At 45.2% G+C, this 22,416-nt stretch overlaps 2 protein-coding genes across 2 annotated transcripts; both read right to left on the reverse strand.

Annotated features, from left to right (window-relative positions):
• Window positions 1-13,221: 13,221 nt before the first annotated feature.
• Window positions 13,222-14,537, reverse strand: HOO65_060299 (uncharacterized protein; the record flags this gene model as incomplete). The annotated part of the gene is made up of 2 exons (XM_071003911.1): window positions 13,222-14,318; window positions 14,453-14,537. 2 exons carry the CDS (start codon window positions 14,535-14,537, stop codon window positions 13,222-13,224), a joined length of 1,182 nt encoding a protein of 393 aa, XP_070857649.1.
• A 7,047-nt stretch (window positions 14,538-21,584) lies between these two features.
• On the reverse strand, window positions 21,585-21,952 carry HOO65_060300 (uncharacterized protein; the record flags this gene model as incomplete). The annotated part of the gene is made up of 2 exons (XM_071004100.1): window positions 21,585-21,729; window positions 21,882-21,952. The coding sequence occupies 2 exons, from the start codon at window positions 21,950-21,952 to the stop codon at window positions 21,585-21,587; spliced, it is 216 nt and encodes a 71-aa protein (XP_070857650.1).
• Between the last annotated feature and the right edge of the window lie 464 nt (window positions 21,953-22,416).

Below are 22,416 nucleotides of genomic sequence, written 5' to 3' on the forward strand. Positions count from 1 at the left end.
AGCCCCTCTTGAATGCTAGTGTGAACTGGAAGACAGCCTTTGCTCAATACGCAAGAGTCAGCATTGGCCAAGGTTAAATAACTAAACCCTCTGATGGATGATACATAAGATGAAGGCGTAATTTTCTAGCCGGGGCTGTCGGGCTGCCGAGCTCAGGGAGCTTGACACTTCTTGTTCGTTCCTATGGGAACTTTCTAATTTTCTCTCCCGCCTATAATGTGCTTCTAATTCTGTTGATTTTAATCACGCCACCAAGGACCCTTCAGTGCGCCCTCTTGATTGTTTGTCTCATCAACCATACAGACACCGGAAAAAGCTACAACGCACGAAGGTTGAAGTTGTGAAGTTGGACTGCTAAAATTATTCGTTGATTTCTGTCTTCTCTAAAGTTGGAAGTATAAGCCGCCCCCCATCCCAATGTCTTCCATGAACCGAAGTTTCATCAACCCACCTGAGTTTTTATCACGTAAGCCCTCTCAACCCTCTCCCAGCCATTTTATTACATTGCCATATGACATGAACACTTAGCATCGATGGGTTAGTTCGGGATGTAGGATAGTCTCAATGCCATGGACAGTTAACAGTAGATATTAGGAGCACGCACTGAATGTCCTAGGATGAGGAGAAAAAGGAACAAGGGATGATTGATAATGTTGTATATTTATTTTAATTCTTGCTTGAAGAGCGGATCTCAACCGACCTCTATATCCATCATTCCTGTGTCCAGACCAAGCACATGGCCTTGGAAAAGACCCTGTATGTTTGATACCAACCATACTAACCCTAACGACCAGCTAAACTTCATTAGGGTCAGCAATTCTGACCCAGGTCACCAACACTATAGTACACTTGAATATATTGTAAATGGCCATGTCGAAGTCTTGTGTAACAGCTGAAGGTGTTGTATGGTGCACTATATATGCTAATTGGCATCTCACACATGCCCTACTGCTCCAAAACCAAGAACCACACCTCTTGTGGCTGAAAACCCATGAAAGGGTTGACACTCTATCACGAATCCTCATGAGCACAATATAAAAGGAATGAAATTTTGCGACATAGTGTAGAAGTAAAACTTGGATAAACCAACTCATTCAAGCTAATAAGATCTATTCTACACAAGACCAGTCTTGCAGTAACTTTCTGTGTCATGTTGAACAAGGAAGAATGGGGAAGCAACTTCAAGTAGAACTAGTGGGTGTAACTTAGGATAGGGAGCCAGGAACAAGGGAGTCAATGAAGACGTTGGATGGTGATCCTTCCTCCATACTCTTGCCAGGCGCAACTGCCTTACCATTTACAAGCTTCTGTTCCCATTTAGCCTTTAGCCATTGTTCCTGTATACCTTGGTGTCCAGACTTTAGTGTGTCTAAGGAGCCTGACTTTGGCCTTGGGTCTGACATAATCAGTAATTCAAAGACAGGGAACGCTGTAGGGGTAATATATGAGAAATATATGATATCTGTAATAGGAGAAGCGCAAACAGAAATACCCGTGTACTTCATCCACGTTGTAGAAATGATGGCTTGCCCCTAAGCGAAAGATATCGGAATGCCTTCGACGCGTTCCTCTTCCCTTTCGGTCTTCACCCTCGCTGTGACGTACACGGGCAACAGCAGCGTTATGCTGTTACTGATAGTCACCCGTCCCAGCCCTGATAGGACGCCTTAACCTGAGCCTGAGCTAAACTACCAAAAAGCCGCGCGTCAATATTGGCAAGCCATTGTGAGAACAATAAGCTTGAAGCAAGGCGAGGTAACTTTACCGTGACTTGTCGGAGCAAATCGTGCATCCACCAAAGTCGGAGAGCAACCAACGTCGAAGAAGCTGACACTGGCTCCAGAGCAAACAACCCAGCTCCTGAAGCGATATACAGTGTTGGAGTTAGGGACATCACATTTTCCACGATGCCAGTTTTTGTGCCTGGGAAAAGCTGCTGAACTCGAGGAAGCAAGTCAGGGCAAAACCTCCTGACGGACCTCTTGAAGATAGCAAGCTTTTAGCCATTCACTGGCGACGGCGCAATGTGGCACACCTCAATCGGTCCCAGAAGCCCAAATGCAACACAAGCATCTTGATCTTGCAGCCGAGCCTAATGATTGGTTGTAAGTAACTGTACATATTGATCGAGTTTCGTAAAAAGCAGGACTAGTTTAATGTTGATGTTCCTTACCGGTGTGGGGGGAGCGGAGTCTCACAATCACTGAGGAAAAGCGACTGGAGGGGGCTTGCCGAACTCTGTAATCAAGAATGTCAATATTGCTTCCCATTTTCGAGCATAAGCTTTGGATGCCGAGGACTCACAATCTCCAAGGATTTCAAGTGATATCAACTCTCTAGCCAAGTTCCTCCTTAGCTCCTCAGAGAGCCGATGGATGACATTCCAATCAGCTGTCATAGCCCTAGCCGCTCAAAAATATCGACAAGTAGAATAATAATTCTGATGACTAGTTCTTGTTGCGATCGTGGGAGCTGTTCGATCTGTCTAGCCATGTAAGCAAGGTCTTCTTTATTGCTCATGATGACGGTTGAGATGTAGTGACAGGCTTTGCAGATGTGAAAGTGTGGACTGGAAGGGCTATAGCGATTCGCAATTCAAAAAGTGGTGTTCTGTTAAGGGCCGAGCTTATAAAACAGCACTTGATCATGGTTTCTCTTTCGAAAGTTATATGTGGGGTTCTTATAGATTTTCTACTCCCAACTGCCACAAACCTGAATCTGAGGACAGGCTCCTCAGACACCCTGAAGTCTGGACACCAGGGTACTCAGGAGGCCGCTAGACATCAAGGTGCGCGGGAGGCCGCCGGGACCGGCAGTCGAAGTGGCCTATAAAGGGTGAGGTAAGTTCACCTAGTAGGGAGATGGAGGAAAGATCCCCATCAAACATCTTCACCAAATCTTGCCCATGGTTTCCTATTCCAAGTTACGCCCTAGTTCTGATTGAAGTTACTTCCCCATTCTTGTCACAAACCTGAGGCTGGGGTCTGGACAACAAGGTGTGCAGGAGGCCGCTGGACAGCAAGGTTCGCAGGAGGCGGCCGGGACCGGCAGTCGAAGTGGCCTATAAAGGGTGAGGTAAGTTCACCTAGTAGGGAGATGGAGGAAAGATCCCCATCAAACATCTTCACCAAATCTTGCCCATGGTTTCCTATTCCAAGTTACGCCCTAGTTCTGATTGAAGTTACTTCCCCATTCTTGTCACAAACCTGAGGCTGGGGTCTGGACAACAAGATGTGCAGGAGGCCGCCGGACAACAAGGTACATGGGAGGTTGCCAGACATGGCAAGAGAGATGGCCTATAGAATGCAAGGCAAATCTGTTTGGTAAGGAGATGGAGGTACTGCATCCAGCCTAGCCTCACCACCCTGACCCTCTTTCCTGATTATTGCCGCCTGCTACTGTCATTGTAAATATGATTCGTAGAAGGCAACTAGTCCTGCAAAATCTTGAATGTTGCTCCTCAAGCAATGTCCTTGTCTCCTGCCTGTCCCCTATCTATTTCTCATAGATTAGTTTCCTGAAGACATCTCTTTACACTGTGATCTCATCCCTGTCTACTTGGCCTGCCTGTCTGTGACAGGTGGAAGGATCCCCATCGAATGTCTTCGTCAACTTCCTTATCCCTGGTTTCCCATTCCAAGTTACACCCTCTAGCTCTAATTGAAGTTACTTCCTTGTTTTCCCTTGTTCAATGTGCCACGGGAAGTGACTTTAAGCCTAGACTTGTGACACCAACAGCGAATTCCATTGCTATCCATCAATCCTTGTCAAGTCGCTGTGATTCGCAATGTTACAGGTAAGTCGCAATGCTAATAAACGTAAGGAATCTTTATTGATTGATGGGACGTAAGAAGGCTGTGATAGTGTGTTGGGTGAACTACAGCACATCTACTCGCCCCATTATGTTTTTGCCCTACCTCACCGCCTTCTATATTCAGCACTAAACCTCAATATCATTCTCCTTCGTCACCCCGTCTTTCTTCTTCCACTTGCTCTTCAATCGTCCAGTTGGCGTGAGGTAACTGTCTTTTGGTGCATTGGTTTTTATTGGCCTCCATTTTGCCTCCCAAGTGTCTAAGGCTTCCGAGTTGTCTTCGATAACGCTGTCGATTGGTTCGCAGGGTGGTGGCTCGAATCCTTTCCACCTTATCCATGGCACTCTCTTCCTCCTTTTTACATAGGCGCAGAGAATTTCATCAACGAGCCGTTCTTCTTCTCCTTTTTCATTGAAGAGGAGTGTTTTTTTGTCAAAGTCTTTATTGTGTCCTGGCCATGGGTCGTCTCCTGCTGGCCTCAGTACATTGGATGTATTCCTTGTGGTGCATCTAGCTCGTAGACCATTAGCGCTCTTTGCTTTATGACTTTGTGATTTGCATTAAGCTAGTCGGGCTTCCGGTTTGATCTTTCTAGTTTCATGTTCTTCAACTTCAGCCAGACTCCTTGTCCTAGTCGAAATATTAGTGCTGCAATTTAGTGCTTGTTTGCTTGTCGTCCCATGTTTTGCTGTGTGTCTGCTGTGACATCTCGGGCCCAGTCTTGATAGCTTCCAGATCAGCTATTTTGCTGCCTTCTGCACTCTTATTGGTTTTCTCAAACACTTGGACTGGGGCAATATTATATCCATGGGTGAGGAGAATTGAGCTTACTCCATACCTCTGTTGTTCACGGCTATTTGTGCTGGAATCCATAATTCAACCTTATTTAGGTTCCAATGAAGCAAGTGGAGATTATAATGCTTGCCAGCAAAAATAACCCTAATTAATACTGAAAGATGACAGCGGAAAGGAATTGCCACAACACGCTATGTAGTCGTCATTCAATAGAGCGACGATGATCATAGATGGCATTGAGTCAAAAAACTAGTTGAAGTAAATATCGCGAGCACTGTGTCTTTTCTGCAAATCAACGCTAGGATAATACTTCCCTTGCTTAGTATGTCGATGGGCCACCAGCCAGCACGCGCTTGGTTTCAAAGTTTGTCAGGCGACACCCAGAGCTCAAGTCGGGTTATTTTTCCAAAAGTATGACTACTAGAGAGCCAAGTGCGAAGACACAGCTATTATCTGTAGCTAGTTCATGTTTGCGAAGAACACAATTGTGAAGTATGGCATCCGATCAAACGATATTTATAATATTGGCGAAACTAACTCTATGATGGGCATGATCCAGAGCGGAATGGTCGTCACAGGCACACACAAGTGTGGAAAGTAAAATAAGTACAGCCTAGAAACTAGGAATAGATTACCGTCCTTTAGACAATCAATGCAGAAGGCTGGCCGATCGCGCCGTTCATCATCAGTGTAGGCTAATCCCACCATTAAGTCGGTCTTTAGAGGGGCTAAGCTTGCCCCCCTTGATCTGGAAAGTGTGGTCTAGAGCTACCGACTCCAACGCTGCCTGGGGAGGGGCTGAACCCTTGACCCCTTGGGTCTCAAAGACCCCAAGACTGTGCTTGAGGCTCAATCTCAGTCGGATTACCTTGAGAGATGAGTTGCAGGACATAAAAGTAGCTCCGTAGTCAACCCTAGAAGTTATAAGGTCTTCTTCTGAGGGAAAAAGATAGCTGTGCGCAAGATTTCCTTGTCGAAGGCTAGGGTTAAAGGCATTGAACAGGTGAATGAGATGCTAAGTTAGCGTTGGAGAGCAGGAAGAGCCTGACCCTGACTACGGAAAAAAGGGGCAAAAGTAGTAGAGGAAGGAAATCAAGAAATTGATCAAATGGATATGGATATGCAGGTGGTCGCCGAATCGTCGCGAAGTGGTGGTCAAGAGAGGTCAGTGCGACCGGGGGTTCGGCGTTTGGCGTCTGTGGAAAGCCCAATTATAATGCGAGAACCTGTCAGGCAGTGATTGAGATATCTGGGGAAGAATAGAGTGAGTAGTGTTAATTGACTAATTAGCTCGTTATGTTTTTGTTGCGATTTCTAGGAAGAAGGTTAAATTTTTTTTCTTCACTCGCTTATCTTGTACGTTGACCTGGAATAAACAATAAATAAGGACTAATTTTATCACCGTATGAAACCATGGATACTTATTATGCAACTATTGTGGAATATGTGTGTATTACTGGAGTTAATTATGGATTAAGTTCTAAATCTCTTCGCAGCGTCGTGTGCCACGTATTCACCCGATGTTATTCCGAGTGGAGCTGGAGCCTCCCCAAAAATGACTATTACTGGGCTAAATGCGAAAAGTTTATTTATCGTATTCAAGGTTGACTTGAGCGTACGTGCGGATAATATTATTACGAAATACGGTATTGACGATCCAGGTGGTACCTCCAAGTGCTATCCGAGCATGGGAATTGAAATGTGGCAGGGCGAAATAAATGCTGCCTGCCTGGAAGCCGCGGATGAGCTGTAGCCATTGCCCAAGGCAAGGCTGGAGCGGCCACGTTATTCATCATGGTTACAGACCAATATTGCCCTCGGCCACTAGGACTAACAAAGCAACCCCCCTGATTGCGACGGTTCAAACTGACCGAGTCGACAAGGACGCAGGTCTTGAGTGGCTGAAGCAACACAAACAAGAAGCTACCACGTGGACCAACCAGCAAGTAGCTATTTGATTGCCTTCTGATGCTAAATCGGCATGTCAGTCACTACTCAGTCAGCCTAGGGAAATGCCGAGAGCCAAGTCCTTCGAGAGTCAAATGAGACTATTGGTAAGTTGCATAGATCACAATATGCCAGCAAGGGAAGTATGGTGTGGAATAGACGTCCACGCTGGCTATAACCCAAAGACAAGTGTGGTTACTATTGAAATAGATAGAGAACGGTACAGCCATCGGTCTTAACTAATACACGATCTGGGATTCTGTGGTTATGAAGTATCTGGAATTCCTTTCAAGCCTTCATGTCCACCATAAAGCACGTCGTGATAGCTTCTAACGGCGATCCTAGAGCTTATCTTACCAAATTTGCCTGCAACTCAGACTTATGCTGCCATAACTCCGAAACTAGGAACGTCTAGGTGCACGTCCCTTCAGCCAAAGCTGCCAACCTCATACCCCAAAAAATTAAGCAAGCCAGTGTGAAGTCATGAGTGATGGCATTCCCCTAACCCCCTTAACCTTCTAGGCATGATCAAAGCTATATCTTATCTAACTACCGTGGGTCTTTACCGGTTTTATATCGCTTAGTTACCTATATCACTCCGGGGCCATTTGCAGAAGCTGGCCCTTGCTCATAAATCTTGGACAAGGATCAAGCGCTTACAAACACGTGATATAGATAGGCATCTCTACGAACAATGTACTTTTAGATACGTCTGGGTGTGGTCGGCGTTTGTCAAAGTATAGCTATTTATATTGTTGTGCGAGTGGAGCGTAGCTAGCAGAACTGCGTGCCCTTTGCAAGGCCTCTTGCCCATGACATGCCTAACCCTACACAGACTTGCTGTTACAAGCTAAATGCCGCGAGATGAGCTAGGCCCCACGAGCCTGAAGACTGGATATGTGACAGCGTACATAAAAAGCAGGCTGGAAAGACGGTATGGTGGGTATGGGGAAGAAATGCCGACACACACGACGTAGAACATAAACAACAATGTTATCTACTGTCTCATTGTCCGACAACAAACCGTTTGTCTCTTCTCGTACATCTGAGCATTTATACGGCGAGTTTCTGCTTTGCTCTTTGCTCCTTGCCGCTTGCCAAGGGACCAAGGCTAGAATCATTGCTAGCCTAGCCATTATGAGCCCTGGCAATCGCCGAACTCCCTGGGACACACTACCTTCGCGGCACTAGGTGGCCGGGTGGTATTAGCTTGCAACCACAATGGATGGTGCTATAGCCCAGCCTTCAGCATTGATCGCTTAATTGACTGCAACTAACTGCCAATTGCCGGAATGAACTGATTTTGCTTTTCCTTGCCTTTCTGCTCCTGTGGCAATCATTCTACTAGCAATTGGGCTCATCATAAAGCCGGCCTTATTGGAGATGCGGATATGGGCTTCAGTGGTGTCATCATTTGCGATTGTGTTGTTGTTGTTGTTGTTCACAAAGCTAAGGCCAAGGGGAGGGGATTACGCGAAAATATAGATCAAGAACCAAAAACAACTAATCAATAGCCTCAGTCTCTAACTAAAGTTGGACAATGTTAGGGTAATATTGGTTGAAGAAGATCGAACACCATACAGACTATGAAGGGTGCGAGGCGGCCAGCTTATGTATGCGAGTAGATAGGCCGACTTTTCTAAATTCTGGGTTACTTGGAAAACCCCAAGTTAGAAGAATGGCTTCTGTTATCGAAGGCAACTGAGCGTAGTTGGGGAATCTTTTTTTCCAACTTGTCTATTATGCATGTTGGTTGATATGAATCAGGGTTTCTTGCCGTACTGATATCTCCGAGCAAGCACTGCTTTACGCCGGCAATTGGTGTGGCATCGTACACCCATACGACGCAAATAGACTACAAAGACCATAATACTGCCCAGCTTCTAAATGTACATGGATAGAAAATCAAGCGGCTCATCCTTGCTCTGCTTTACCGAGACATGGCCCTACGATCTGTCCTTTTTCCATGTCTACAGGGTGGTCTTGAGTGCCCTTTCGACTGTGGACCTGCCAAGTTCTTGGAAGGACGTTTGGACGGATGCAGCTTCACGATGATGATTACGCTATGGCCATCAAAGTAGATATGAGCATGGTTGGTCTGTTCATTGGAGGAGGACAGCATTGATGGTAAACAGACCAATGCAGACAGATGGATTGAGTGGTTCGGAGTTAAAATATCGTCATCAAAAGTCATGTTCCAGGACTGACTTGGATAAAACTCTAAATCTGCGCTTACATTGAGATCCCACCTAGTGTAGGTTTCCACATCTAAGCAGGAATACAGTTCTCAGTGGGACAAGAGGCGAAAACTCCCATTTTCCTCTAAATGGATGGTATGGCCATACATTAGTCCCCTCTAACGGACCTCTCAAGCGATAGAGTGACACGTTATGAATGATCTTTTCATCAACTTTTTATTTCCATTTCCGTTGCCATTCCTCGACCCAGAAGCTTTGCCCAATCGATATGTTTTCATGTAAAAATTACTAAAAGCTATCACCACTACGATGGATGTCTTGGTAGTGCTATTATGACCCTGCTTTTACCGTCTTTTGCTGCTAGAAGAATAGCCGAGTCGAAAGCTAACTAGGGTGTTAACACAGGACATCGCCTTGGACATCACCTCGTATTCCTTGTATATACCACATCCAAATCGTTAGTAACTAGGCGGAAGATAGTCTGCACTGGCTGGCGCAGTGGCCACCCTTGCTATCATTCATTAAACCTAAGGCTTGTTCGTTCCTACTACCATGACTACAGTGGTGATGTAGCTATATGGAGATCGTTTCTGACAAGACTTATGTAATTAACTCATGTTTATGTGCCACATGGAAAAGTATATAAGGGCTTCTATGTCTGTATGGTTGGAAGATTCGACTGTCTTTATTCTTCAAGCTCACACCACAAACAGACTTTTCCCCGCCTACTTACAATCTCTGCTCTAGACTCTATCTCCTTGGTCATATTTCTACCTCAGCCTTTCTCCAATCTTCTTTACACCTTGTTTTCCTTCCCACTACCGCCGCTGCCCAATCGATACTTGGCAATATGCAGCTCTGGACTGTTACCTTTCTTCTTGCCTTGGCTAGTAATGCCGCTGCAGCCGTTATTGGCAATGTGGAAAACGCAGCCAACACAGCCAACAAGCTTGATGCTAGAGTTTTAAAAGATGGTCATGACTGCTGGTGGAGAGGCGCCACCTGCTACTGCTTAGTAGATGATGATAAAATAGTCACGGCTAGCCCTTCATACTGCCCATAGGTTCAGGAACGTGGCTTCTATGGAACTAACACGCCAAATATGGGATATCATTTCATCCCACAAATAAATACAATAGACTATTCGCCTTAACTTTAATGCGTTCGCGCTTTAGCTCAGACTGTCACACAAACGTGCTCATTCGTGATCAACATACATTCTCTAGAATTCTAACGTAAACTGGAAAACAGACCATGCTACAAAACGCGCGTGTCAGCCCCGGCCATATCTAGATGTAAGATGTAAAATCTCAACTGACCAAGGCGACAACTCATGACGGACGATACATGACACTGACGCCCTAGCTCATTAGTCTCAAGTAGCAGGTGGGCTCGTCGAGCTGCTGAGTCCAGAAAGTTCGACAACTCTTTTTCGGCCCTACAGGGGCTTTCTCAACTTCTCTTTTATCTGCGATGAAATCAGAGAAAGAAATTCACTTGGGCCATTACGCTTTTAATTCCGTTGGTTTTGTTCGCGCCACCAAGGACTTGTCAGTACGCCCTGTTGATCGTTTCTGCCCCACCAAACATATAGGTCTTGAACCAGCTCTAGAGTAAGATACAACACAAGCAGCCCTGTCTCGCAAGCCACCCTAATGATGAGATGTAAGTAGTTGAACAAATGATTCGTGTTTGCAAAAAGCAGGGCCAGTATCGTTTTGATGTTCCTTACGAGGTTGATAGTCCTCCGGTAGTCGAGTCTCATTAAGCGAAGTATGGGGACTGCAGAGGTGGACGTCGACTGGGAAAATGTAACTGGGGGCTTGCAGAACCCTGTAATCAAAGGTGTCGTGTCGATATTGATTGCTTGCCCTATTCATACATAAGTTTTGAATTGCGAGGTCCCACACATTCTACAAACATTGGGAGTGCCATCAAATCTTTGCCAAAGGTCTTTCTAAGAGTAGATATTAGGAGGACGTACTGAATGTCATGTGAAGAAGAGGAAAAAAGAATAAGTGGTTATTAAAGTTGTTCTGTACCTATCTAAGTCTGGTCCGAGGGACGGATCTCGGCCATCACTACGAGCACTTAGGCCTTGGAAGAAGACCCTTGATGTCTGATACTAACCCTAACGTTTGCGCGAACTAGATCAGGGTCAGCAATCTTGGTAACCCTGACTTAGGTTACTGACATTTTCTAAGGCTAGGAGTTTGGTCTAGACACTGTAGTAATGGATATATAAATCAGTTGAGGTCTGCTCTTCAAGTAAGAATTAGATAAACATTGAACATCATCAATGATCATCTATTCCTTCTTCTTCTCATTGTAGGACATTTCGTGCGTTCTCCTATTATCTACCGTTGTGTTCTTATTATACCTAGGTCCAATCATTGAACATTTTTCTTGCTCTTGTTCCAGCTAACCATCCACGAGAGCAATGAAACTAGAGGAAGGAAATTAAGCAATTGATCAAATAGATGTGGATGCACGGGTAATGGCCAAACCATACCATCGAGAAGGGATTCAGCACATGGGCCTTGGAAGAAGGCCCTCTATGTCTGACTCTAACCCTAACGTCTGGGCAAACTAGATCAGGGTCAGCAATCCTGGTAATCCTGACTTAGGTTACTGCCATGGCATTGGGATAAGGGCTCAGTCTGTAAGATACACTGGCCTCATAAAAGCAAAGTCCTTCCACTCAGATGCCATCCTTATCCTGGTATCTACTTTTTTCTGTTTCTTTAACCATTGTTGGGAATACTCCAGCAGACCCACAGAGCCTAGCACAGGGAATAGGCTAGTTAAAAATTCACCCATTGTCTTTCCAAAAAAGCATTGACCAAATGTTCATTGTCACACAGACATTATTTAGTAACCAAACTGTCAGAACAATGTACTGAATTCAGATTTTATCACTTGGGAAGTCACTCATGATCCTGTACAACCACACGTGGAACCATGCTGGTATACAGATTGATCGAATTGGTGAAGCTTGTTTCTCTATTCTTTTTCTAAAGTGTTAAGTTCTTCCATCATGCACACTTAGGCTGGAGTATTCAGGCTCAGGCTTAGGTTTACCCAGGGTTAATCCGACAAAAGGCAGACTATCCTCCATGTAGTTCATCCAACATTTCATCCAACACAAACAGTACTATAGTAAGGCGAATCTTCACATCGACATCGAGAGAAGTCTTAACTACGAATCAGGATTGAAAATCAACATTCTATAACACCTGGCAATCCAAGACTTCTGGCTAACAGACTATTAGAGTGTCCCCACTGTATTACAGCCTCCAGCCTTCAGCACCCAGTCCTCAACTACTTTATGCGGGTCAGTCTAAGCTTCCAGTCTCTCAAGTACTGCGAGACGCTGAAAAGAAAAGATGACAGGAGGCCATGTACAGGGAGATGAACATTATGGAATCTGATGGCTTGTCGCAGAGTCACTCCCACTTGGACTGCTGCCCTCAGGCTCATTGATGGCAGATAGAAATGATGGCGATGGAGCATAGAGCGTAGAGCACAGGACGGCATGCAATACTCTGCGATGGACAAAGAGAGTTGGATGTGATTGATTATAGCAAGTATTTTAGAGGCGATCTCATCTAAGCCTTACGCGTCTTCCACAGTACCACATGCATGCTACGTGATATGAAGCGACACGCAGCATGTATGTGAGCTTCTTTTCTACTGCCACCTCAATTTTAACTTGATCAAATGTATATTTACACCCAAAGATGTCAATTGTATGGCACCAGCTCTGCTTGCACTTCGATCTCTTCAAGCTTTTTAGAATAACCCAAAATTTAAGAAGAGCCAATGGCATAATGGCTCAACTAAAGAAGAATTAGACAGACGCTGTTCTTGAGTGTCTATCTTTCAAGAGGGAAATTTCTGTAGAAAGGGGAAATCAATCACAGCAGAAGATATCAATAGATTGGCTGCACTGTCAATGTGATGTCTCGGAAACCTTAAAGTTAATTGTGCTAGCGTGCTTCACAAGCATGCGTCGCACTCTTTCCTGCTAAATCTACCGTTTCACTTGATCAACCTATTCTTCAACCATTAAATATGTTAGTGCGCCCGTTTCCTTTATCTGGCCTTCCTGGTCTTGTGCCTTACTTTCAAAACACCTACCTACTCAGCTGGTCACAAGTGCAAAGTGTGAGCTCGTCTAGATTTGCGAAAGTTGAGCCTAAGAAACGGAAAGCTTCAAAATGTATCAAGTCTCATCAGATTGGCCATGTAATGATTTCAAAGGTATGCCCTCTTAAATATTCAAAGCTATTAAATGTACAATTTTCACTGCATTGTTTGTCTCCATCTGCTGCTACTGCTATATCATATCTCTAGTCTACTTGCTGGCCTGAAGCACAATCTTGATTAGGTAGTCCAAAAAAGACTAGGGAGGGGGCGCGCATGTCTGGGTTGCTTTTTGAGCCCTTACTAGCAACGTAGAAGGTTCAGAAAGGCGCATTAATGTTGAACTCCCCTGCAAAGTCGAAATTAGGCCACCCAGGCGACGGCTCTTCAATGTCATAGTTCATTTCGATGGCCGGAAAACTTCCCTGAAACTGACATGGTAGGTTGTCATCACTCATATCCGGTGCAGTAGGCGGTGAGGTATCCATCTCCATCTCATTATACAACCCAGAATTTCCCCTCTTCCACTGTGGGCCACAGTCATCCAAATTCATGGGACAGGTGCCTAGGCTAATGATGACAGCAGGGTCATGATCCGAAGTGTGGTGCTGAGTTTCATCGCCCTGGTAGGCTTGGCCAAACATATGGTCATTGTCTTGCAAAACGGTCTTTAGATACTTCCTGATTAAAGCCAGCTGATCTGGGTTATCGTTGAGTACCTTGCGGACCTGGCTCGACAAAACGCCCCCCATCTCCTGGAAAGCTGCCGGTAGAGTCCCATGGGTCATGGCATCCTCCAAATTAGTATCCGAGTCGCGGAATAGCTGGCGAATCATTCCTTGCAACGATACATTCAGTCCTTCTTTAGATGAGTGTGCTTTCGGCATCTCTATCATAAGCTCGATAAAGGGGTCCACCGACTGCAAGTCAAATGATGTGAAGGCCATGAGCAGCTCATGGATGAATTTGGGCGATAGTTGAATAGGGAGTTCACGGCTGAGGATAATGAGGGAAGACCAGAGAAGAACGAAGATAATAGCAGTTACAGCATAGTAAATAAGTAGCAGGATTGGGGGGAAAGGAAATTGCATGCGACCTTTGGGAGCATCATCAAAAAGACGTTTATATAGACTAGTAATCTTCGATGTCTTGTCTTGTCCTTCTCGGTGCTCCCGTAGGTCCTTTTTGAGGACCTTCTCCGCGGAAGCTTCAATGCGACGTGCTTCCTGTGGAGTACAGGGAAACTCGTTCCGCATGTGCTTGTCTCGGAGAACATCAGAGGCAAAAGGCTTGTTGCAACAGTCGGACCTAAAGACATGGCTCCTAGCCAAATGTTGTTCGAGATCCCAATGGCGGGAAAAATGAAGGCCAAGGCAATGTCCGTGTTTATCGGGGTTGCGATCGTAAAAGGGACAAACTAGCGATTCTTTCGAAGATAGTACTTGAGCAAAGAAAATGTTAGATCTCTCTTATATTACAAGAGAAGGACATCATCCAGCGATGATATATAATGTAGGCATGGTAAGAAAAAGAGAGGGGGGGCTTTCTTACAATCTGGGTATGGCTTCTTTTGTGTCCGTCTCGTGGGTGGCAAAGTACCAGACGTAATGTCTCTTTCAGTGTGTTCCGGCGCCATTGTTATATCACGAAATAGTTTTTGATATGAGGAAAAGATACCGAAGGAATTATGAGTAGGGAGTGATAGAACGGAGAGGGGAAGGTATTTAAGGCCGTATTTGCTTGCCTCTTAATTTGTTACTATCAGAACCAACACATGGTGGGCTCCCTAAGTTTTGCTACAGCGTGTAGGCAATACGGCCGGACCGGGGTAGACGTCCAGTCTGCTTTCCAACATTTCCAACATTTCTATCCCGCAATGCAAAGCTCCGCTCACACTTTATCTCAGCTACACACTATTCACACATCTATTTTACAGGGGTAGCTCTACCTACACAGGGCGTGGTGCGAGAAGCAACGAGATGGGACATATTAGAAACTGTTGGGAAAGCTTCCACGAGTGCCCTGGAGAAGGCTAGGATGCATATGCAGAGGTAAGACGAGGATAAGAGGAGAGAGGCGTGAACGAACATTTTACCTAACTTAGTATAAAAACTTCAAGGGCCAATTTTACAGAAACTTGTCGTGTGGCGGCAGCAACGGACATGAGTGGCAGCGGTCACTGCCATCACGTGACCGCCCGGTCTTAATTATCCATGTAAAAATTGGCCCTTAAAGTATATGTATATGACGGCTACAGGAGGAGGGCGAGTAACAAACTTGCTTGGGAGCATACCAGCTTCTCCCGGCCGAGATATGTGGTCAGCCTATTGCGGTTTAGTACCGAACATGAAAGGCGGTAAAGGGTATTTAAAATGATATCACTGCTTTCACGCCTTCGTAGATTTAATGCTCAGCCCTGTTTCTTTTACGTTGTGCCTTCTGAGAATATAGGTCCAGTAAGTCCATAAAGTTTCCTTACGGTTCTATCTTTTCCCTCCCTCGAAAGTTTCATTACCCTGGACCTTCCTAATAGGGACCATGCTCTTATTGGTGAATCTGGTTCTCTCGAAGATCCGCTCCGAACCAGCTTAGTGGCTAAATCCCTACCCGTCTCAGGATTCTGGGTTCCCGGGAATGAGATCACGGCCGAGAACTTGTTGTCACGGCCGAGAACTTGTTGTTAGGCCTAGACCCTGCCCAGTGACCGATGACGAATCCTACAGTACATACCTACAAAACATGTTACACAACCCAGTCCCGCCCCCAATACTGTATGACAAAGGTTTCTCAATCATTCCAGTAACTTGGATGGAAGATCCCAGCTCAACGACAATAACGATGACATTGAACAGTTGCTGCATGGGTGGGAGGATGTCGACTTGGAAGAGGCGCTGAGTGAATTGATGCGCTTTTGTGAACCTAATTAAGAGCAGCCCTTCATGTCATGCATCTACAGCCAATTAAACCCTGTGTTCAATTTCATATTTTGTCTGCCTGCACACAACAGCTTGTGACTGTGAACTTTCCCCTCTCGATGGTAATCAGTGGGAAGTCAACAATGCAACGGGCCCATGAAAGATAAACACACGTCAATAAAGCCGATATTCACTCGGCACCACCTACCCCTGCAAAACCAGTCTGCTGCCGCATACAAAATGCTGTGCAGTCTGTTGACTTTCTATTACATCATTAAGAAGTTAAGTCATATTATGAGACACAACTATGACTATGGCTTACCTAGTATTAATCCGACTGGAGGCAGGTTCTCCACAACAGCATCCATGCCTATAGTTATTGTCTAGCCTGTTATCAAGTGTCAATCACATTACGGACACGGACTTGTACCACTTATAGTCCCCATTTTTTGGCTGAACTTGAGCTCTTGACTTTTCTAGCCTCTAGGCCTTCTTAGCATGCGATACCTAGAAGCCTACTCTTCCAACCAGGACTAGATTAACTACTCGTCCAAATGCAGGCTAAATTCATAGCATCCTACAGATCCTACGTGAATCTCAGGGCCGGAGCCCCAAAGTAGAGGAGACTTGGAGCATAGGAAAAATAAAACTCGAATGGGATAAGACAGACTTCCATTGGGCGGGGTCCAGCACAGAGAAGTGGAGCAGCAGGGCCGGGCTTTGTTTGTGTTAGCAAGTCGCCGAAATAAGCATAACATCAGTCGGAGAATTAATACTTGAGAGAACCCACAAAAGACTTGAGTTTTTACCAGCACAGATGAAGAATTAGGACTAAGATCAAGGCTGAAAGCAATCCGCTCCACTAAGTTGAAGAAATGAAAATGCAAACTAGTGCTTCCTGGTCGGCTTTTACACAGCATCAACAAGTCGAGGCGAGGTTGCAATTTATATGGTGTGAAAGGAGGGATATAGTCCTGCATAGCATACGAGGGTTAGCACCCTCAAACAAAACCCTAAAGGGTTTCCCATCCATGGAGTCTTTTCAACGATATTATTCGGAAAAATGAGTCGCAAGTGCCAAAGTAACAAGCAATGACATTTGAGCGCTGAAGCTTTGAGGGTTGTTGCTTGACTTACTTTTGACTGCTGCAAAATTGCTACAAAATTGCTGCATTTTCTCTTTTGGCACTTGCTTCCTTCTCTTTTTCGTCCCTTCCCCGTCTTCTTTGATTCTATCCTTTCGCTATTGTCTGACAAGGCAAGTACCAACATCGAAGGGTAGACAGGTCGCAACAAATGCTGCGAAAACTAGCTTGGCTGTCCCTTCATGTTCATTGCGTGAACGCCAAACTTCAACGGGATTCAGCGCCCGAGAATCATTGCTTGTTACTTTGACATTCGCAACTCATTTTTCCAAACAATATGTATTAAAAATGCCAAAAACAGACAAGCACTAATTTGCCCTAGGCGCCAAGCTGTAGTTGTCGTTCTGTAGCTAGACTTTTCCAGCCAACGCGGCAAGGTTTATAGGTTATAAGAGCTGCCCAAAGATTGTTCTAGAAAACGACGTCAGGGGCTATCCTAGTATATATACAAGTACCCCCCCCTAAGGACCCCCCCAAGACCGGAGGACTACAGGTGCGAAGATTGTTCGCAAGGCAAAATAACCAAAAGCCACGGCCAGTCATCAGTCTCGATGGCAGCAGAAGAACCACTCGATAGTGTGTCGATAGACGTATCAGGACCGCACGAATCTGGAAGAAATGGTCACCGATGGTATGCCATCGTAGTTGATAATTTTTCCCGGTACAAGTGGCTATTGCCATTGAGAAAGAAAAGCGAGGTCCAGCGAGCACTAGACGAATGGAGAAGGGGCATTGAACTTAAGATGGGTAAAATCATTAAAAGAACAAGAAGCGACAATGCGCCGGAGCTCAAGCAGATTTTCGAAGAATGGAAGAGGCTTAATGGCACAGAAACGACTTACACCCTACCAGATTCGTCCAACCAAAACGGCATCGCTGAGAGAGCGATAAGAACGGTTGACGAGGGCGTTAGAACATTGCTATCTGAAACCCAACTGGGCAAGAAAATTTGGGTGGAGGCTGCCAAGGCGACAGTCTATACATAGCATTTGCTGTATCAAGCCTAGCACAGGCACCGGCAAGACCAACACCAAGACACGTGGAAGGGCTCAAGAGAGTGCTGCGCTACTTGCGTGACACATCCAATTTTTCCATATGCTACGAAGCGCGTCAAGGGGGGATGGATATTGTCGGATACAGTGACGCGGACTACGCAAATGCAAAAGACCGCAGGTCAGTCAGCGGGATGGTGTTCGTCGGACTTGGAGGGGCCATAAGCTGGAGCTCCAAGAAGCAAGCAATTGTGGCAACGTCGACAACGGAAGCCGGGTACATCGGACTAACACAATGTGCGAAAGAGGGTATACACTTACGACGTATAGTAACAGAATCTTCGGGATCTTCGAGGCTAAAACGGAAGAATGCCAAAGCTTATGGTTGAAAAAGGAAACCTTGGTTTTCGGAGACAATCAAGCAGCTATTAAGATAGCTAAAGCATTGGGAGTCAAGAAGGGTACCAAACACATTGACGCGCAGTACCATGCTGTCAAACAGTGGGTGAAAAATGGTTTAGTAAAAATCGGATTTGTCCCGACAAGTAGCATGGCAGCAGATGGCTTGACAAAACCACTGGGTCCACAAAAGATGCCCGAATTTAGGGCAATGGTTGGACTACGGAATCCAGAAGCGGCGTGGCCACAGAAACCCACTTATCCGGAACTCCGGGAAAGTGGGGGGGATGTTGAAGCAGACTTCCCAACGAGCTCCGGATGAAGTTCGGGTAAACTGATAAGACTTGGAGCTTATCTAAATAAGGGGTACTATTTAGGAAAAGAGAAGTAGCAAGACTTTTCATCTACTTTAAATAATAAAAAATTAAGGACCAATTTCTACAATGTCTGTTGAGAAAACGTCCACGAGTGCCCCGGAGAAACTTCGGGTAAATAGATAAGACAGGGTCTTATCTATGGAAAAAAGGGGCTACATAAGTAGACACAGGAAAAATATTTTTTTTCCAACTTAATACATAAAAATAAGGACCAATTTTAACAATATCTCATAGTCGAAGTACTCAGGGGTGGACGAAAGAGAGAGTGAACAATGAATACAAGCAATTCTACAACATTCTCCTGCAAGTGCAAGATGCAAGAACCTCCTTCCTGCCTTTTCCTGTTCCCTTGATATTTAGTTTGCTTCCTAACCCCACTTCCTGCATTCAATTCTGAGCAAAGCACCTCATAGAGTAGTACATCTGTACGAGAATGACAAAAAAAGAAAGTGCCGCCGGGAGAACCCTGGGGGTTTAGGTTTTCCTCTCATCGCCGGTGCACAAGCAATCAGCCAGCCGCCGCAGGCACGGAGCATGGTGGCAAGGCATGGCTTAATGCAACCAAGATTGCGGACATCAAAAGGACTATCAGAACACAACATCAACACAATAGTGGCAGCAGGTATGCAGGCAGAAGAAAAACAAAACAGAAAAACAAGAAATATGAATGGAGGCGCAATGGGCTACTGGGAAGCTGGCAACCGTCTTGAAAAGCGAGAGTGCAAAACATCTCGTCGAAAAAGGGACGGAGTGAAATAGAAACAAAGAATGAAAATGTCGGAGGGGAAGGGCAGCGAGCCGAAGATTGTAGAGAAAAAAAAAAAAAAAAAGAAATGGACCAATAGCAGGACCAAGAAGAGAAGCGCCAAAGGCCAATAGACCAAGGAGGGTAGGGTCTGGGACAGGCATACGGAGAGTGCGATCAAAAAGACTCTTGTTTGGACGAAGTGGTGTGGGGCGAATGGCTGTTTATACAGCCAGGTCGAGGCACTATCGCCAGAGAGCATTGTCAAAAGAAAGGATAGAGCTGCTCAGAGTAGAGACCGACCGTTAGCAAGGCGCAGTAGTTGCGGCGAGTACTCGGGCCTGTCCATTGTGCCATGTGGATATCGGGTGATACGGGCAGAATCCCCCCCCCCCCCCCCCCATTGCCGCAGTCTAACCAGAATATTGTAGCCGACTGTATAACCAAGCAGCACGCACAGTGAGAGGCGTCTACTTTTTGTTCGAGCTGTTGGTTGTAGTAACGGATATATAAACCGGCCGAGATACGCCCCTCGGACTAGAATTAGATAGACATTGAACATCATCAATGATCACCTATTCCTTCTCCCCATTGGAGGACACTCAGTGCGTCGTCCAATCATTGAATATTTTTCTTGCTCTTGGTTTAGTGAATATCTTGGATTAATTCAATGGTTTATTGGGTTTTTATTGTGATTTCCAGGAAGAAGATTTTTGTTTCACTTGCTATACACGCAGGCCCAGCACAGTTAACTTGAGGTTTTCTGAGATATCACCTTGACACCTTCTGTCATCATTGATGTCCCCTCTTGAAACACTGACATCGTGAAAAACATGGTCTGTTTCATGCTAAAACTGTCTTAACTTTTTGCAACTAGTTGGGATTCCCTTGACTGGCTATCACTTAGTCTGGGACTAATATCCTCTTCTGGGTGATGCATGATAAATCACAGCACAATGGATTCATCGGATCTCTTGACTCATGGATGCTTTTTGACCCTAGTTTCATAGCCAGTGATCCTTCCAAGATTTATCGAATCACAGTATCCCAGTCGCGGACTTTACTATCCTCAGGGCTCGGCATGTGATGCAGATCGCAAAAGCACTATCTGGGGCTGCTGAGGCTGCGGGACATGAAGACCTCTTATTGTACTATTGATCAACTGGCAATGAAGGTAGTAAGTAGGAGGCCTGGGGGCATTCCCAAAATATTGTTGTGGGTTGTGGTGAAAAAACCCGTAGAAAATGTAGAATGTTTGTTGTAGGATGGGGGTAAGGAAGCCTAGCTAGGGAGACGTGATGAGCCATACTTCACCAGTGTCCGCCATGTTCCTACCCCAGTTGACCATATTCTACTATTCTCAGTTATGAACCACAAGCTAAGTGTTGCAGGCTGTGCACCTACATTCAATTCAGCAAGGATGACGTGTGCATGGACAATTGGCACCCATGGATGACACCTAGCAATGGCTTATAGGGAATTCTGTTGGATAAAAGCAAGAGATACAAATAGGAAATAAGGCGCTTAGTTTTAGATTTCTTCTTTCTTCTTTAGATTTTTCTAAATAAAACGTCTTATGGTATTTTCTCTGAGCACTCAGCGTTAAGCACCAGCAACACCAAGGAAGCCTCCATACAGAGACTTGGATAAGAATTTGATTTGAATTGAATATATTTAACGTCTACTGGAATCACTAAGATCAAACGACGCTCTTGGATAAGAAGTAACTAACACAAAAGTGAAATGCCCCAACACTATACTGCAGTGAGTCGGTGAGTAGCTAGACCAAATATGGGGAACAGCCTGTATTCACAGTTGCTCATTTAAAATAGCCAGTAAGAGCATCTGCCAAGATGACCTAGGGAACGTTGTAGGGGTCATATATGAGAAATATATGATATCTGTAATAGGAGAAGCGCAAACAGAATTACGCGTGCACTTCATCCACGTTGTAGAAACGATGGCTTGCCCCTAAGCGAAAGATATTGGAATGCCTTCGACGCCTTCCTCTTCCCTTTCGGTCTTCACCCTCACTGTGATGTACATGGGTGACAGCAGCGTTTTGCTGCTGCTAGTCGTCCCAAGTTCCAGGCCTGATGGAAAATGATTTTCAAACATCCCTCTGCATTGCAAAGGCACCATAGTCTGTCTGCAGAGCATCAACATCAGCGTCGCCTCCTTTGAGTTTATCTTCATCAGGCTCAGCAGCTCCACATAGTAGAGACGTCGTATATTTCGGGTTGGTCGCATCGACTCTGTAGTTATTCAGCATAGCAAGTCATGCATCTATCAAAATCGCACAGTAAGTAATTGTACACATTGATCGTGTTTCACAAAAGCAGGGATAGTAAGTATACTGTTGATGTTCCATACCAGGTCAATAGTTCTCTGGTAACCAGAGTCTCACAACGACTCAGGACAAGCAACTGGGGGGGCTTGCTGAACCCTGTAGTCAAGGATGTCAATATTGCTTTCCATTTTCGAACATAAGCTTTGGATGCTAAAGACTCACATTCTTGAAGGATATCAAGTGAAAAAAAACCTTTAGCCAAGTTCCTCCTTAGAAAGCCAATGGATGACATTCCAATCAGCTGTCATGGCGATGGCTACTCCAAATGTTCGAGATGCCGCTATTCGATTCTAGTTCGGTAACAACGTTTCGCATCTACAAAAGCTATCGATGACGCTTGGCAAGTCCAGGTGCAGTGTATCGTAGATTGTTTTTATGGCATCTTGGAAATGCCTAACAATAGCTTCCCCCTTCCGTCACTAAAGTAGGCTTAAAACCAGCATGATAATGCTGATAATTAGCTGCCATTGTGAGTGTGGGAGTTGCTCGATCTGCTGCACAGCGTAGAGAAGAAGTTGGATATTTCCATTGTCAAGGCAAAGATGTTGTGAGGGCCTTTGCAAATGCGAAAATCTGAAGCATGGGAGACAGC

This window comes from Ceratocystis lukuohia (assembly GCF_044167205.1).
Source record: "Ceratocystis lukuohia strain C4212 chromosome Unknown Supercontig6_pilon, whole genome shotgun sequence".
Taxonomy (NCBI): Eukaryota; Fungi; Ascomycota; class Sordariomycetes; order Microascales; family Ceratocystidaceae; genus Ceratocystis; species Ceratocystis lukuohia.